Source organism: Carcharhinus amblyrhynchos, chromosome 1 (assembly GCF_965287045.1).
Source record: "Carcharhinus amblyrhynchos chromosome 1, sCarAmb.v2.hapA, whole genome shotgun sequence".
In the NCBI taxonomy this organism is placed as follows: Eukaryota; Metazoa; Chordata; class Chondrichthyes; order Carcharhiniformes; family Carcharhinidae; genus Carcharhinus; species Carcharhinus amblyrhynchos.
This window is the reverse complement of record NC_137324.1, coordinates 89,023,486-89,042,727: the sequence shown is the minus strand read 5'-3', so window position 1 is coordinate 89,042,727 and position 19,242 is coordinate 89,023,486. Positions and strand designations below refer to the sequence as shown.

The following is a 19,242-nucleotide window of genomic DNA, read 5'->3' as shown; positions in this document are numbered from 1 at the left end:
TGTATTTTAATTTGGCTTCTGCTTTCTTTAGCACTGTGTCTAAAGTCATGATAGGTATGATTCTGACCTCAATGTGTTAACCTTCCTTGCCCACCCTCCAGCTTCAAAATGGTCAGACATGCTGTTAGCCAACATAGATATTCTCTTCTGTCTCTCTTCTATTCAGCTACATTGAACTTTACTGATGTGATTCCTACACGGACTGTACCAGATTGTTTGAAATATTAATGAGCTGTTTGGCTTTGAACTGTGCTTCACATTCTTATCTATCATCAAGTTGGCTCTTACACCTCCACAACATTGCTTTTATTCTTGTCTGTCTGATTTCCCCAATGCTAACAATTTTACCTTTCCTTTCTCCCTCTCGAGGTAAAGCTCAGCCTCAATATCCTATTCATCCACCTTATCAGTTGCATCATTGTTGACCTTCATTGAATTTTTTTTTCCAACAACACACATTTTAGAAACCTCTTCTCAAAAGGCTTTTACCTGCTCAATCTGCGTAATCTCCTCCAGCTTTGCACTGTCTTGGCTTTCCTCAGTCCACTAATTCTGGCCTCTAATGAACATGCTTCCCTCTGTTCTACTCTGAACAGTGAGCTCTAAAGTTACCACTGCTCTACTGTCTGAAGTGCCATCTCCTAACCTTGCTGTTTCTTGTAGGAGAGAGATTGGAGAGAAAACTTAATGGGACATTGACCGGAGGTACGTGTGTTTTCCCTGTTCCCTCCTCCCTCCCTGCCAACACTTTGTAAATTTCAAATTGTCCGTGAGACATTGGGATCCTGAGTGCCTGCACTGGGTCCCAAACCTATTGGCATTTGGCCTCTGCAAGTACTGTCTGATCACTCCTGACAGTGCTGTCACAGACAGGTACGTTTGCAACATGTCAATCAGAAACAACGCAGGTTTGAAAGATAGCTATAAGCTACAACTAACATTTTAACTTGGATAAATTTATTTCAAAAGCAAAGTTGCCTCAAAGGTTTCCCACAGATATAAGTACATTTAAGATGTTTTAAGTGCATTTGTTTATTTTGGACAGGAGAGAAAATTGTTGAACAGAATTGTTAAATCTGGGCTTATCTCGTGAGATTGCTGTTTTAAAAGAGCCCTTTTGTATAAGTCGTTTTTCACTATCCTCCTTGCATTTGGTATCTCGTGGTTAAGGTGGAGTTCACACCAGCACAAATAACAACTTATTCCGAATGTGTTCATGCTCTTGTTCAGACTCATTTGTGACACTTGCTCTTTTATATATTGGACCCCTGCTCCATACTGTTTTCATGTATATTCCATCTGTCTATCCCTGTCTGTTATACCCATCCCAAATGTTCATGCAAATTACTCGTTATTAACATACACATTGCATAACTTTCAGGGACACCTTTCGAATGAAACTCATGATGAGTTTAGTGCCTTTTCCAAATAAGTGCCCACCATTTGATGCTATTTTCATTTGAAGCTGCTGGTGAGATGCACCCACTCAGTAAGTGCAAAATGTGTTGTATGGTAATGAGTTAGTTGATATACTGGTTAAGAAATGAGCTTTAGTGAAACCTTGAACATTTTCAGTTTGAATCATCGATGTGAACAACAGAGCTTCCCCATTTATTTCCTCTACTCACCGCTGAGGTGTTATTTCATGTTGGATATTCTTGCCATTCCTGTATCTCACTCAAGTGGACATTCATGAACCTCAAGCGGGTTGGATATGCAATGCAGAGGACATAACCGCTGTAAATAAACCTTTCTCACCCATTATTACATTAGTTTTTAAAGACCTGGCTTAAATAGTTTGACTATAATACTCCCCCCTCCCCTCCAAGGCTTTCTCCACCCTGCCTCACCCACAACGTTTCTCCCTATCTACACTATCTGTTCCTCTTTAATAACCTGAAAACCTAGGTCAGACGACTACTTAATCTTTTTTAGTTCTTTCTAAGTTCCAAGTCAGGATGATGTATGGCTTGGAGAAGAGCTTGCATTGCAGGTGGTGGTGTTCCTATGCATCTGCTGTCATTGTCTTTCTTGGTGATAGAGGTTGAAGGTTCAGAAGGTCCTGTCAAAGGAGCCTTGATGAGTTGCTGCAGCGCAACTTTTATGTGGTACACACTACTGTGGCTCAGTGGTGGAGGGAGTGAATGTTTAGTGGGAGGAGAAGTGCCAGTCAAGTGGACTGCTTTGTCCTGGATGCTGTTGAGTTTGAGTGTTGCTGGAACTACACCCATTCAGGCAAGTGGAGAATATTCCATCACACTCTTAACTTGAGCATTGTAGGTGATGGGCAGGCTTTGGGGAGTCAAGAAGTGTGTTAGTCACTGCAGAATTCCCAGCCTCTGACCTGCTCTTGTAGCCACAGTACTTGTGTGGCTGGCCGAGTTCAGTTTTTGGTCAGTGATTCAATTTGAGTTCTGTAGGGGATCCTTTTAGTTCATACATAGAGCAGCCACAAAATCATAGTGATGGAGAAGATGGATATTGAGTCTGGTAGTGGGAATGCAGTCGAGCAAACTGCTTTGAGCAAATTGCTGCTGAGCTTCTTGAGTGCTGTTCGAGCTTTATCCACCCATGGAAGTAGAGAGTATTTCATTGCACTTCTGACTTCAGTCTTGTAGGTGATAAATGAGCTTTGAGAAGTCAGGAAGTGATACTACACATCTTGTATCGGGATAGGAACCCTATAGCTTACTGTGCATGTGACATGAAGACATAGTGGCCATGTTTGGGCAGGTAGGAATAGAGCTCCAGAAATGCATCATAAAAGAAAGATGTGCATTTGTATAATGCCTTTCATAATCATCAAGAATCCCAAAGCACTTTACAATCAATGAAATAGTTTTGAAGCGTAATCACTTTTGTAGTGTCGGAAACTCAGCAGCTAGTGTGTTCGTAACGTGCCCTTGCAAACTACAATGTAATAATGACCAGGTAAACTGTTTTGATAGTACTGGCTTGAGAGAGATATTTGTCAGGAAACCAGAGATAATTCCTTCATCTTCTTTGAAGTGATGTCCTGGAATCTTTCATGTCCAATGGGTCAAAATCCTGGAATTCCCTTCCTAACGGCACTGTGGGTCAACCCACCGCACATGGATTGCAGTGATTCAAGAAGGCAGCTCACCACCACCTTCTCAAGGGCAACTAAGGAGGGGCAATAAATGCTGGCCAGCCAGCGACGCCCATGTCCCATGAATTAATAAAAAATAATTTGAGGGGGCCATCAGAATCTCAGCTTAACATGACATTCAAAAACATCATTAAAGTGCACTACAGACTTGAGGCAGTGAAGGAAACCAGTGGTCAACATTTTTAAAGGTAACAAAGATGTCATAGAAGATTGAGGAACATACAACCACAGTCATGCAGAAAGTTGATGACTTTGACCAGAGCACTGGGAGTGGGTTGGTTGGAATCCAGATTCCAAAGACTTATAAAGGCGGTTATGGGGGATCCACACAGGTAGCCTACATTGAAACAGTGGCTACACTTCTCAAGTATTTCATTGACTTTAAAGCAATTTAATGTGTCTTGTGGTTGTGAAAAACCTGATATAAATGTGAGTCTTCCTTTTTGGTTGAGAATGGCAATGTATTCTCGCAACTGAAAAGTAATGATGTGGAGATGCATGCGTTGGATTAGGGTGGGCACAGTAAGAAGTCTCACAACACTAGGTTAAAGTCCAACAGGTTTATTTGGAATCACGAGCTTTCAGAGCACTGCTCCTTCATCAGATGAGTGGAGACACACTTCAAGGCACATGACAACGCAGAATTGCTGAGCAGAAATTGATGGCCAAGTTCCACACGCGTGAGGGTAGCTTAACCAGGATCTGGGGTTCATGTCACACCACCTGTTACCCCCCCCCCGGGCTTTGAAAATTCTGCTAACTGTCCTGGCTTGAGACAATTCACACCTCTTTAAGAATAGTTCACTCACCTGATGAAGGAGCAGTGCTCCAAAAGCTTATGATTTCATATAAACCCATTGGACTTTAACCTGATGTTGTGAGATTTCTTACTGAAAAGTTGAATATAGTACATTGGTCTTGCAGCAAAAGCGATGTCCAATAACATTCCAGTTACTGTGTGTGAGGTGATGTCTCGTTTTTTGAATTTCTCATTAACTCATATTCATAAGGATCATATTCTAATTTCTTTGTTTCTCTTTCAATCCAATGACCGCTTACCCTCACTATCTTACACTCCCATTTCAAGTTTGCTGATGACACCACTGTAGTGGGTCAGATCTCAAACAGAGTTTAGGAATGAGATAGAGAATCTGGTGAACTGATGCGGCAACAATAATCTCTACCTCAGTGTCAACAAAACGAAGAAGATTGTCATCGATTTCAGGAGGTGTAAAGGAGAACATGCACCTGACTACATCAGTGGGGATGAAGTAGAAAGGATTGAGAGCTTCATGTATTTAGGTGTTCATATCACCAACAAACTGCCCTGGTGCCCCCATGTTGAAACTATAGATAAGAAATGTCTCCACATTCTCAGAAAACTAAGGAAATTTGGCTGTCAGACACAACTCTCACTAACTTTTACAGATGCACCATAGAAAGCATTCTTTCTGGTCGTATCACAGCTTGGTATGCCTCCTGCTGTGCCCAAGACCACAAGGAACTACAAAAGGTCATGAATGTAGCCCAATCCATCACACAAACCAGTCTCTCATCCATTGACTCTGTCTACACTACCCGATGCCTTGGCAAAGCAGCCAACATAATTAAGCACCCCGGCCATTCTCTCTTCCACCTTCTTCCATTGGGAAAAGAATACAAAATTCTGAGGTCACGTACCAACTGACTCAAGAACAGCTTCTTCCCTGCTGCTGTCAGACTTTTGAATGGACTTAGCTTGCATTAAATTGATCTTTCTCCACACCCTAGCTATGACTGTAACATTACATTCTGCACCCTCTCGTTTCCTTCTCTATGAACGATATGTTTTGTCTGTATTGTGCAATACTGTAGAAACAATACTTTTCACTGTATGTTAATACACGTGACAATAGTAAATCAAATCAAATCAAAATCCCCACTTTTGCTCATAATCACAAAATACATTTGTCAATTCCTTTGGATCGTATGCATTTATTGTTCACACCCTTCAATCCTCTGGTGGTGCAATAGCTGAGTCACTACATGTTTATCTTCTCTGAGTGAACTGTGAGAAAATCTTGTTTCTTTTCATTATTGAAGGTCACCATAAAATCAAGTCTACTCCTTCCCTGTGCCATAGAGATGATTTGTATGTCGGAAATGAACAAATGAAGGGTGTTTTATTACTTTTGGTGTTATCTTCCTTTTTTGAATTATTTTTAAAGAAATTTCTTGTTCCTACCTTGCCCTCTTTGTTTCTCACGTGGAGTGCCAGGAGCTTTCTTGTTTAAGCTTCTGGGTGTATAATTATCTTGGTTTAACATATTCATTTGTGTTGCCAACTTCATCAAAGAACTAAGATGTGAATTCTGAATGAAAGCTTGTTTACAATATGAGCTGAAGCACTAAGAAGTGGAGTGGAGAGCAACAACAAACTGACCAACCAGACAGTATTACACATTGTGCTTTTACGCTGCCACTTGGTTCCAAACATTATTGGCTTCACGTTTTATCCATCAGGATGAATTGTTGATGATAACATATTTCATATTCTGCTGTGTGGAGTTAAGAAAGGGGGACAAAATATGAATATTTCATTTACCCAGTGGTATTGCTGTATACACCACCAATCTAAAAATACGTTTTCTGAAATGTAAAATGAAACTTGGATTATCAATAACTGGAGCTGGACAATTGTGCACAGATTGGATCTTCCAGCACCAATTTGCTGAATGGCCTTGAAACACAAACACAGGCCTTAAAGGAGAGAATAAGTTGATCCAACAGCAAAACACATGACCGATTAAAAAGGCCTGTGTTGAACAAGTCTACAAAAATCAGGTCTCTTAGTTTGGATGGTGTAGTAAGGGATTTTATTTTTGACAGGGCTTTAATGGGTATTATTTGGATAGGGTTATAATGGGTATTTTTGGACATGGCTATAATGGACATTATTGTGCCAGGGTTGTAATGAACATTATTTTGGCAGGGCTGTAGTGGATATTATTTTGGCAGGGCCGTAATGGATTTATTTTGTTAGAGTAACACATGCCCTATAGGACAGTACAGTGTTTTATTTTTGGCAGGGCTATAATGGATTTTTGTTGGCAATTGGTGCTCCCACCACTGCCCAATGTGATTTGAGGGGGAAATGTTCCTTTCTTCATGACATTAACCTTAGTAAAAGCTACAATTGTCAAACAAGTCTTCTTAATGTTTTCAGAAGTCTAACCCTAAGTTTTGAATGGAGAGATGTAAGAAATTTCACAAGTTGTGCATTCTATCTCATTTGCTGTGGTTCAATTTATATGTGCCAAACATCTGGCATAAATCACTTAACCAAATTATGAAATCTTTCATTAATTTAACACACAATACAACCAGTGGGAGACAGTGCTGTAATCCAGAGGCTCAGGCTAACGTTCTGGTGGCATAGGTTCAAATCCCAACATGGCAACTGATGAAATTTGAATTCAATCAATAATAATTCTGAAATCTAGTCTCAGTAACTGTAGCCATGAAGCTATCATCGATTTGCCCTTTAGGGAAGAAAATCTGCTCCCCTTACTGGTCTGGCCTATGTGTGACTCCAGAACCACAGCAATGTAGTTAACTCCCCTCTAAAATGGACGTAGCAAGCTGTTCCATTCAGGGCTGCTTTGGGATGGGTAACAAATGCTGGCCATGCAGTGATGCCCCCATCCCATGAAGAAATAAAATAAAAAGCAGCAATGCAATATTTGTGTAAATTATGCTTTTCTTTAATGCATTTCACTTTTTTCTGATGCACCAGATTAAATAATTCTCAATCATTTAATTTTTGAAGAAAAGGAATCAATGTAGTGACTGCAAGGTTATTGGAAAGTACTTCTTTCTTTAAATGTGAAACTGTCTTGTTTTACAGGTCGTACATTTCCAACACACCCGTACTTTACTACTCCATTGGGTGCTGGCCAACTCTCCCTCTACAATCTCTTGAAAGCCTACTCTCTGCTGGATCAGGAGGTGGGCTATTGCCAGGGCCTAAGCTTTGTAGCAGGAATCTTGCTGCTACACATGAGTGAAGAAGATGCTTTTCATACGCTGAAGTTTCTCATGTACGATATGGGTTTGAGGAAGCAATATCGACCAGACATGATTATTCTCCAGGTATGTGTGTTACATTGTTGATAGTCTTCCATCCTTCAATAATTGAGAGACTAAAAGTTGCCCTGTCTATTGGGATAACTGCATGACTGTTGATTTTCAACTTCAATAAATTGGTTTTACATTCTAGCAGTTAGATCATTCAGTTCTTGCAATCAGGAAAGATAATGCGCAACGGTTACAGAGAATGACATTTTTAACTTGGTAAAGGATGTGCTTTTTCATTGTTTCATAGAATGTGGGCATCGCTGGCTAAGCCAGTATTTATTGCCCATCCCTACTTGTCCTTGAAAGGATAATGGTGTGCTGATAGGAAGAGAGTTTGGGATTTTGATTTAGAAACAGTGAATTGATATGTTTCCAAGTCAGAATGATGTGTGACTTGAAAGTATATTTGCAGGCGATGTTCCCATGCATCTGCTGCTCTTGTGCTTCTTGGTGGTAGAGGTCACGGGTTTGGAAGGTGCTACCGAAGGTGCCACTGTTTGAAGGTGATGGATAGGGTGCCAATCAAATGGGCTGCTTTGACCTGGATGGTGTTGAGCTTCTTGTGTATTATTGGAGCTGTATTCATCCAAGTAAGTGGAGTGTGTTCCATCACATTCCTGACTTGTGTCTTGCAGATGGTGGACAAATTTTGGGTAGTCAGGATTGGTTTTTATATTAGTATAACAACATGCTTGTTATTAACCCGGCCCACACAGTGGTCACTTGCCTTTCCCAGCTGAGCTAACAATATGTTGGTCCTCTTGACACGCTGTCTCAGTTGCAGAACTGACAGACTATATACACTGTAATCTCACCACAAGGGATCCATCTACTTAGCAGATCTTTATTTGAGCACCATCTCTGCATGGTAACTTCAAAGCTTTTCTGTGCAGTCAGCCACTGCATTCTCAACACCGTCTAAAGCTGCAAACTTGCTGCGCTCTGACCAAGACATCGAGGGTCAACTCATGCCATGTAGGATGATCTGAGGCTATTCATTGTGTCATACCTGTAGGTAGTCTTGTTGTGGAGTTGCCGGCATTGGACTGGGGTAAACACAGTAAGAAGTCTGACAACACCAGGTTTAAGTCCAACCGATTTATTTGATAGTAAACTCACTAGCTTTCGAGGTTCCTCTCTTTGTCAGGTGAATGGAGAGTTCTGGCCTAAGACAGAGCATATAACAGCACAGACAGTTTACAGATTACTGATTAGAACGTGAATCTTTATACCTAGGTTAGGTGTAAAAGATTCACATTTTAATCAGTAATCTGTAAACTGTCTGTGCTTTATATGCTCTGTCTGAGGCCAGAACACTCCATCCACCTGACGAAGAGGGGAACCTCGAAAGCTAGTGAGTTTACTATCAAATAAATCGGTTGGACTTAAACCTGGTGTTGTCAGACTTCTTACTGTGGTAATCTTCTTGCCAGGCTGTTTGACCACCACTCATCACCATGTTGTATTCTACTGATCTTAAACTCCAATCACTCACAGAGGATGGTACAAATACATTTTGAGTTCATTTATTTACAGTAGGCACATGAGAACATTGATACATGAGTAGAAAGCTTGAAGACATCAGCAGCAGAGCCATGTATATGTGCTGTGAAATGAGACTGGATCACATGACATCACTAGAAGGAAGTGTGTCATGATGCCATCTCTTAAAGGCGTTTTGCAACAGGTGCTAACTACCATGTTGCTTGATGGTGGTGCTGGAGATGGGGTGGCTGGTCGCGGTGGCACTAATAATATTTGTAGCATCCTTGATTAAACAGTGGGGGGAAAGGCAGTTCAGGTCTGCACCACAGTTTGTACTGGTATCTATTAGAATTTGGCTCTGAAATTCTGTGGGTCGAGTGGCCTTCCCCTAATTTCCAGAAAAAGGCTGGTGGATTCTCCTGAGAAACCACCAGCCAGGCTTAGAGAATTTCCCTTGGCCCTCTACCAGTGACGGAAGAGGAGCAGGAGCCTGGTAAAACTTTTGCACATTTTCAGGGCCTTTGGTTTCAATGTACCTTTTGCAGAGATAGCAAAGCTACTTAGAGTTAATTTAGTGTGTATTATTATTATTAAAATGTCCTAATTTGGGCTTTACAGATACAAATGTACCAGCTTTCACGACTCCTCCATGACTATCATCGAGATCTCTACTGCCACTTTGAGGAGAATGAAATTAGCCCCAGCCTTTACGCTGCCCCGTGGTTTCTCACCGTATTTGCCTCTCAGTTTCCTTTGGGTTTTGTGGCCAGAGTCTTTGGTAAATGCTATTGTTCATTTTATTTTGAAACTTACTTAATTAAAAGGCAAAACACATGGCTGTTTCAGGAATTCAATGATTTGAATAAGAAAATAAATCATCCCTAATTACATTCTGCTAAATGGTGCCATGACACTGGTGTGAAGCCATCAATCAGTCTTCAGCAATAATCTGAGCCAAGTGATCCCTTGTGGACTATTGTTCTCCATCTTTATTTTTGTAACACCCTTTTTAATTCTTTAATCTTGCCATTCCTAATTGTTTCAAGTAGGAAGCCTTAAGTAGAGACTTATAAAATAATTTCTATTCTAATTGCTTTGCTGAGCACATTTTTATGTTTGCTTTGTAGATATGATCTTCCTTCAAGGGTCAGAGGTCATCTTTAAGGTTGCCCTAAGTCTATTGGGAAGCCACAAGCCACTAATTCTACAACATGAGAGTCTGGAATCAATAATTGACTTTATAAAGTGCACTCTACCTAACCTTGGACTCGTGCAGATGGAGAAAACAATTAATCAGGTACAGTGAAACTCCGATTTTACGTGCCCCAATTTAGCGCGAATTCAGATATAACGTGATGAATCATTGGACCTTTCTTTTTGCTCTTTCTTATAACGGGATCGCACTGTATCTATCCTGCAGTAAATGAATACAAGAATAGTGAGATAGAGCTTCTGCTTAGGGTACAATCAGTGATTCTGTCACAAATCACAACTACTGTGAAAGATGCTTTTTATCTCCTCCATTTCCGCTTAATCAGTTTGAACGTTGATTTTCTTGAACTCCGTTTCAGCACGACCCCGCTTTTTTCGCATAACATTTTACGGACCCCAACCATTGCGTTATAATGGGGCCACACGGTATTAAGTTAATTATTTGGATGATGCTATAATGTAATTTCTTGTTTTGTGCATTTTGCTGTAGATTGTCTCGCACTCCACCCTTCCCCAGAGAGTTTGTGCAGTGTGCAGCTAAAAGAAACCATTAGCTGTAGGATCCCCTGGCCGTCAACAGCAAATACTTTCCTCAATCGAATGACTAGGAGTTCAATTCTCTGAGATTGTATTCTCTCAGGATGTCTCCTAATGGGTTCAAAATGTTGAGTCTAGTTCGTGTTAGCATTAGGTTGACCATGTTTTAGGGATGTCAGAGATGGGGTGCACAATGGTTAGCACTGTTGCTTCAGAGCATCAGTCACCCAAGTTCGATTCTGGTCTTGTTGACAGGTTTGCACATTCTCCTGGTGTTTGCGCAGGTTTCCTCCATGTGCTCTGGTTCCTCCCACAGTCTAAAGATGTGCAGGTTGCATGAATTGGCCATGCAAAATTGCCCTTTACTGTCCAACAGTATGTAGGTTCACCATGGTAAATGCATGGGGTCACATTAATAGGGTGGAGGGGAGTGAATGGGTGGGATGCTGTGTTGGAAAATTGGTGCAGAATCAATAGGCTGAATGGCCTCTTTCTGCACTATAGGAATCGTATGGTTCTATGGAGTCTTGGGGAATTAAAGATCAATCCCTGGGATGCTGCTTTCAACAACCCGGAGGGGAGGCAATCACAGGGGTGTATTTAAAAAAAAAAATCTTCAATATCCTTTGAACACTTCCTCTTACTATTTATAAAAATATTCGAGATGGGAAGAAAGGAGAAAAGCTGTTTGACTGACCACATTTTGGCCTCCTATTTACCTGCATGGTAGACAGTGGGCTTGACTTCTAGCCACTAATGGGCCAATTTGGAGGGCATCAGTGCCAGTTATCTAACTCCCCACAGTTGCAGGCTTTTGACCTTCATTTGAATCTGATGCTGGGACTTGAAGCTCATGGAGAAAATCCTCCTCCCCTACATCAGACTGGTCAGGTACTTTTGGCATAAGTAAGGAATGCAACAAGAATAAAACTCCCACGTAAAACAATCTCTTTCTGAATCTCTCTGTCTCAGCTTTCTGCCTCAGATGGGTGGGGTCAGGGGCATCTCTGCTTACATCTGCAATAGAGATTACTGAATCTCTGAGCCTGAAGGCACAGGCTAGACTGGGATCAGCGAGAACCTGTAGGAGGCCTCAAAGACCTAATTCTCTGAAAAGGAAAGACTTGGGTTTATGTAGTACCTTCCGCGACTGCACTTTGAGAGACTCTTTGCAACTAACAAAGTACTTTAGAAGTGCGGTCACTGTTGTTATGTAGCAAATAAATCGGATGGACTTAAACCTGGTGTTATCAGACTTCTTACTGTAATATAGGAAACACAGCAGCCAAGTTGTGCACAACAAATTCCCTCGCATGGCATTGTGATAATGATCAGATAATCTGCTTTTGTGATTTTTGACTTGAGCGATAAATATTTGCCAGTACTCGGGATTTTCTGTGAAATAATGCCAGTGGATTTTTTACATCCACCTCAGAGGTTAGACAGGATGCCATTTAAATGTCTCATCTGAAAGTCAGCACCTCTGACAGTGCAGCACTCCCTCTGTAGTACACAGGGAAGTTGCCTCGATTTTTCCCAGTTGTATAGTGTGAGCCAATGTGAAGCAAATATCAGCAGGAACATGTTGCATCCAAGAAGGAACTTTCAGTCCGTCCCTAGCTACTGGCGCATCCTCTTGAAACAGTGCTGCTTGCATGATGGAAGAACTCTGCTTTGATTTTAAAATGATTTCTGCTTTTGATTAAGTGCAGCAGCCTGTGCAGCATGCAACATTAGACTGATCAGAACGAAGTAAGCTTTGTGATGTGGGCAGTTCCTGACTTTACCCTCTCTACGTGGAAACAGTTAGCAGTGACTGGCTGCTTTACCGTATGCAAGAGCATAAGGAAAGTCGTCTTTACGTGTTCTTGTATACCTTCCCTTAGGGAAACATTGTTAGAGGCCTAAAAGCAGGGAGGGGGAGACAACTAAATGGGAGAGCAACAAGTTGACATCATTGATGGAAACCATTTGGTCAATAATGACCTTGCTGTAAAGGAAGTCCCACATTCAGTAAAAAAGCTCAAACCACATGGCATGTATCTAGCATCCTGTCAGTTTGCTAGTTACAAAGAGTTGAATATTTAGTGAAAATAAATACAACAAACATGTTTAAGAAGGAGCAGGAAAAAACAGCTGTACCACAAGTGATTGATTGTCAGATGAGCATGTACTGAATGATCTGCTTTTGCTTTTGAACATTTGAGGTATGGCATTCAGTATGGTGGCAACCTCTTCACGTCAGTTCTTCTGCAAAACTGCATGATGTAGGAGGCAGTCTGGTTTTAAGCTGTGTATCCTTTCTGAACATGTCATAGATTTCTTTCCAAATTTTGTTTATAAAACCACACAAGCACTTGTTTAGAATTTGCTATTGTAGCTATGTTTAGGCTCTGTTTTTACTCATTCCTCCTCCCCACAGCCCCAGTCCTTGTGCAATCTATTATATTGTATAATTTTAGGCACACTTTCTGCTTGTCGTTCGACGAGAGCACGCTGTCTTCTAAACTGCCTGATGCTTGCAGCTCAGGTTTTACAGTTTTGTGTGTTGTCAAGGGGTGTGTGGTGCTGATCTGCTTGTCCTCCAGGAGAAACTGGAGATGTACTGATTCGACAAGTGCCATCTCCATTTCATATACTGGCTATCAACGTGTTAATTCACATCCAATCACTCACTGAATTGATTCCAAACCTGGCCTCAGGTGCTTTGCAGTCCTGTGGCTCATTACCCGCCAAGCCTAACTGCACATTCACACTAATATCAGAGCTTGATGCTCACTTGAGTGACAATCCTAAGCCTTCGTGACACTTACCCAGGATAAAGAGGTACACAGAAGGAGGTGGGCAATAAAATTGGGGGCCTTGGTGCAGACCCCCTCTGCTTGTCCAGGCAATTCTTTAATATCCCACCCAGAACTGCCGATGGGATCCTTGCAAGGAAAACCCACACCACCATGTAATTACATGTGTTTCACATGCTTGCCATCGGCCATTTACATTTTCATGCAAATCATGTGGGCAGCAGCTCCTCACGTGGCAGCGCAGATGGAGCATACATCCAATTCCGCCTTTGGGAACACCATGCCATGGATTAAATTCTATCCTTGGAATGAGTGGATTCAATGCCAACTCAGGTACAGAGAGAGAAAGAAAGATTGGATAAAGAGATTAGAAAAAAGGCCACTGTCTCTCCGCTACCTGATTTCTAACCTGACTAGCTTCTACCATTCCTCGCCGCCAACGCCCTATCTCCCAGTGTTAATGGATCCTTTAAAATGTTCCAGGAGCCGGAGCCGTATCTTCCCCAAAAGCTAATGTGCTTGGACCATTCCCTATCTGTACCAAATTTTGCTGGAATCTGTCCATCAGGTTTTGAGATATTTTGTTTGCAGCAGACTAACAAAGAGCAGTGAAAACCATCATGACCTCTGTCCAGCTTCAGTGACAGAAGTAACAAAATCTGATTTTTATGTCTCATTTGTTGCAAATTTACCTTTTAAGCATAGAAAGTGACCAGGTCATTTTGAACCAAACATTTTTTGTAAACGTGCTGGGAAAGGGGGAAATCAAGGGATGACTTCTCCGGTATAAATTTCCATAGTCAGGTGTATTGGTTCATAACCTTTGAAACGTTAGATTGGAAAGAAATTGATTTTACAGTGGTATTTAAGTTACTTATTTGGGGAATTTTCTCTTTTAATTACTTGAATAACGTTATTAAATGGAAGGCTGCCATCCAGTTTCTCTAGCTCAGTTGAAATTATTTGCATATAAAGAATGTATTGCAGTGCTTACAATATCCAAACCTTTTTGTGTAAGAGTCACTTTGAACTCTAATCGGAGTGATGCCAGTGATGATAATGTTTCAGTTGTATGTTTGTGTAAGGAAGGAGTGAAAGGTGAAATAAAGAAACAATTTGCTCAGCGGGCAACTGAATAAAAGAACGCTTGTAAAGGAATCTTTGCTGCTGCATTAAGAATTAACCATGAATGATGTGTGTAGGTGTTTGAGATGGACCTCTCCAAACAACTGCAAGCCTATGAGGTCGAGTACCATGTTCTTCAGGATGAACTAATGGATTCTTCTCCGGCCATGAGTGAAAATGAGCGATTAGAAAAATTGGAAAAAAGCAACAACAGCTTACGCAAGCAAAACAGTGATCTGCTGGAGGAACTTGAGGTATGAAGCATGGACTTTGAACAAATTGTTCATAAGTGTGCAGTTCTAGTGTTACTGTTTAATGTGACTGTCCAGTGGTGCAAAATATAGAAATCACACTTTGGGACTACGCTAGGAAGGAATAGATTTATTAGCTGCATATATTCCTGCACATGTTAAATTCCTATGTGTCATTTGAAAAAGATATAAGCTGGTGATGCAGTTACCTGCTGGGAAAGTTAGAGATATTATATCTGGTTGCTGTTGTCTACATTTTAATGGCTGGCTGTCGAAGATTTATCTGTCTGCCTTGTCTGGCAATTCTGATTCTATGAATCAAAAAGCTGTGGATACAGGACCAATTTAAATTTTCAGTACTCCTATTCATAGATTTTTGTTGGGTTTTCGTATCAAGAGTCAAGGAACAGAGCCAGGGGATGGTAGTTCAGCTAAATACATTTAGAATAAAAAGCCAGAACCGGTATTGGGTTGTTGTTTAAAAAAAAACCATCTGATTCATTTATGCCTTTTGGGGAGGTAAATCTGCCACCTTTACCCAGCATGGCCTACATGTAACACCAAGGCCTAGCAAGGTTAGCACTGTCTCCTCATAGCTCCAGGGAATCGAGTTCAATTCTGGCTTGGGCGACTGTCTCTGTGGAATTTGCACATTCTCTTTGTGTCTGCGTGGGTTTCCTCTGGTGCTCCAGTTTCCAAAGATGTGTAGATTAGGTGGATTGGTCATGCCAAATTGCCCTTTGGTGTCCCAAGTTGTGTACGTTAGGGGGATTAGTGGGATAAATATGTGGCATTCAGGTGATAAGGGCTGGCTGTGATGCTCCAACAGAGATTCAGTGTAGACTCAATGGGCCAAAAAGCCTCAATCTGCATTGTGGGGATTCTGTTATTATTCTATGAAGGCACTCAAGAAGGCAAAACTCACATCCCATGATTTCCATTTAAAAATAAAAGTAAATAGAGTTCAGGTACCGACCATGTTTTGATTGCAACGTGTAAAAGACTTAGAGATGGATAACCTACAGTTCCTATAGTCAAGTCCCATGCCAGGAACCTGAGCGCATGCCGATATGTTTTGGTGAGATTTTAAAATGAATCCTTGTCTTCCCGCTCCTGTGCCAGTATAATTTCCATGATTTCAAAGAGGGTTTTCCTGGTTTCTTGACCAAAATTTATTGGTGGATTATCTGGCTGTTTATCTTGTCATTTATGGGACCAGGTCTGTAAATCAATTGGCACATTTCCATATGTTATACTAGTTACTATCATTCAAAAATTATTCTTTGGTTGTAAAATGCATTTGGATGTTGTGAAAGCAACTGTATAAATACAAGTCTTTCTTTTCTTTATAAAGGTCGCTCATACAAAAATTGAGAGCCTGGAAGCCACAGTGAAAAGCTTGCTGTCCAATGAAGGGAAGTTAAAGCAAGCTATTTGTACATTAGAGCTGGAGAGAGCTGCACTTCTGGCTACAGTTGAAGAATTTCAAAAGCAGGTTCCCAATACTGAACATGCTGATAACAGAACATTCCCTGAAGCACAAGAAAATGATTGTGAAAAATGATGCACTTTACATAAGAAGAAAAAAAAGTTTTTTTTTAACCAGTGGAACTTCCTGGTTCCATCACAACAAGCAAAATGTCTCTATTTGGGTCTAGTCAAAGGCACAGCAGGGTCCAGCAATGTTGTTATGAATTGCTGCGTTATCACCTACATCAAAGGCAGATCAACAGAAGATTCCTTTTTCCAAGAATCATGTGTGAATTTATTTATATCTAATGGTTACGTCCTGGTTTTTATATAGACCAATCCTTGACCACAAGGTTTGGATACAGTGTTTGGCATTTTCTCCATAGTATCTTGTACGTAGCTACAGTTTAGGGGGAACCATGTACTTCTAGTGTCTTGTTAATGTTTAAACCATTTGAATTAGAGAGTTACTTGTTCAGTGTCACTCCATTTCAGCATTTCAGGTGAAATGTTTTAACAAATCTGCTCTGAAATTCCTTTTTGCCATTAATTGGGTAATGTGGTTTTCTTTCTGTAATTCACTTCTGCAAGCAGTGTTTTTATAGGCGCACAGTTTTTCATTTTTACCTCCCATGCAAATACATTTGTATACTTTGGTTCATATTAGGTGTAGTTAAACTAGACAGAAAACAATTTGGACAAATAACCAAGTGCATTGGCCTAACCTACTGTGGCTCAATGAGTGTAGAACAATCACATCACGGAGCAGATGTCAGAAGAAAACTGAGAAGCAAGGAGAGACCCAATTTCTTCTATTACTGCAATGCAAAAAAAAAAGTTGAAAGAGGGAGAGACAGGATATTTGAATCGATGCTACTAAGGTACTCTGTGAATTTGTTTCTGGGTCTGTTAAACAACCTGTATGATAGTGCGCCCAGCAGTTTTACACCAGTATTATTGTTTAATAATCACTGCAAAATGTTCACTTTCTCTATTTTACAGCTCTGCTCCCCCTGCCACCTCCCCATGAGGTCTGGGCTGTTAATGTTGAAGCGCATATGTGCAATGGTGATTATATCTCACACCGTGTTACAGCTGCTGGCTTTACTTTAAATCTCTGTATCTCACAGGCAGAACATTACACCCTGATTTTTTTTAAAAAAATAATTACAGATCTAGCCATAACGAATTGTTAGGGTCACGGTGTTTTTGTTTCTCATCTCTCACTTGCACCATTTCCAAATTCACATGATATGGCTGGACAGAAAAGTAGTGAAGGAGTAAAAGGTATGAATTGTTCAAACAAAAAAGTTGTTGCTAGTTTTACCCACCTCTGGACACCATCCCGAGAGCAGTTAGACATCACTACGCAGTTCTAGGTACCATTTTGATGGGACGAAAGGCCTCCTGCTGTACTGTAGGGATTCTATGATTGGTGAATCATTGAAATACACATTTCTACATTTCAAATAAAGAGGTCAGGACAATAAAGGGAACCAATAAAAGTGAGACACATCAAATGGGCATTATTAGCTGATTTTGGTATTTCTAGTTAATTTAATATTAAACTCATTCTATGGGCAATATTAATACCTGCTTCAAAATGAACTATGAAGCACCTCCAAAGGAAGTTACAAATATTAATGCAAAGAATATGGGCAAGTAAAAATTGCAGTTCAAATTAAAAGGTATTGTTATAATACTTGTGCTTGCACCATAGTTGATAATGTGCGGCATTGTGGAAAGTGGTTTATTATCTATATTTTGCCAGTGTCAATATGTCGCTGGTACATGAATAGAAAGTGACTAGGTAAGTGGGGGAAAATGTTAATAGTTGCATGGAAACTAGAGTCTTTTACTTTGTCTTGCTTACACCAGCAACTTATGTTTGCATTTACATCTTGTGATGTTCTTGTATCCAGAACAAAACCCCAAAGGTTGACATTTGTTAATTTTTGTTAATTGATTTGCCATTTAGGGGAAATTTCAGTTAACAGTGAAGGGCATAAGTACAATGGTGCAGTTTAACAGTGAATGACATTTGATTAAGCATATAATGGGGACCTTGGACAAACAGTAAATATGAAGAGAATAAAAATGCACTCCAGCTAAAGCAAGAGTTGGGAATCCAACTAAGTAACACTGCATTCATCAGCTATGTCTCTGATTAATTTAAAACCCTCATTTCAATATGGTTCAGCCAAATTACTTGTATTCCCGGAGACAAATAACCAAATACTTGGATGTTCACCTTATCTTTGGTAAGGACACTCATATTAAATAAAATTGTGCCAGTTTATATATATTGAAATGGAGTGATGTCTTTCCTCCTTGCAGTTATTTTTCCATCCTTTGCCAAAGAATTCCAAAATTAAAGATGGAAAGGTAAATTCATTTTCTTGTCCATGCATCATCTTAGCACTCTGTTTTGAACTGCCCTAAATAAAAGGAGAATAATGTCGCAATCTAGCCAATCGGTTAAAGAATCGGTGCAGAAACCCGCTGCATAGCTTTACTTTTCAGATAAGAATGTGTCTGAGGAGGAGACATATAACATCAGAATTGGAAGATACCCAGAGATTATAAGAATGATTACTATCTTTACTTGAATCAGCTCCCTAAAATCGAGGGGCAATGTACGTATTGGACAGCATTCCAATTCTGTGATTGTGATGTATTCAAACACCAGCGTGATTAATGTGCTTTACATGTTCATGTGCCTTCTTCATATAATCCTCAAATGCAATATTAAATTATGAGAGTGTGCCAAGATATATGGTTCCAGGAAATGTTGCATATTAAACAGATTGCCACAAAATTGTGTGTTTTTTTAAATATCTATTCAATAGGTTTCTTTGTTGATGGACCCCAGTAGTTCATGTTGGGACTTGGTCCAATTTCTTTACCCTAGTTATGTGCCATAAATTTGTTAAAGGCTGTTGCTGTGCAGTGACTATCAGCAGTTAAATCACAGAGAGATTGAGAATGTAGTATGAGCGTGCCTGCTGGTCTCTGAATAAAATGGATTTGGGGCTGATTTGGATCAGTTGATAACAAGTCAAATGATGCAACTGTGAAATTCAGAAATGGCTGGTACGTGCAGCTTTCCCAATTT

The 19,242-nt window shown here is 40.4% G+C and overlaps 1 protein-coding gene across 6 annotated transcripts in view; it reads left to right on the top strand.

The window, feature by feature from the left end:
• tbc1d1 (TBC1 (tre-2/USP6, BUB2, cdc16) domain family, member 1) overlaps positions 1–18,945 on the top strand; it is a 230,805-nt gene extending 211,860 nt beyond the window's left edge. For all 6 annotated transcript variants that reach the window (XM_080188934.1, XM_080188925.1, XM_080188916.1 and 3 more), the window contains 5 exons: positions 7,017–7,261; positions 9,350–9,509; positions 9,859–10,028; positions 14,484–14,660; positions 16,012–18,945. In XM_080188934.1, coding sequence (XP_080045060.1) covers positions 7,017–7,261; positions 9,350–9,509; positions 9,859–10,028; positions 14,484–14,660; positions 16,012–16,221 — 962 coding nt within the window. In that variant the 3' untranslated portion in view covers positions 16,222–18,945. The remainder of the gene's footprint in view (positions 1–7,016; positions 7,262–9,349; positions 9,510–9,858; positions 10,029–14,483; positions 14,661–16,011) is intronic.
• Positions 18,946–19,242: the final 297 nt, after the last annotated feature.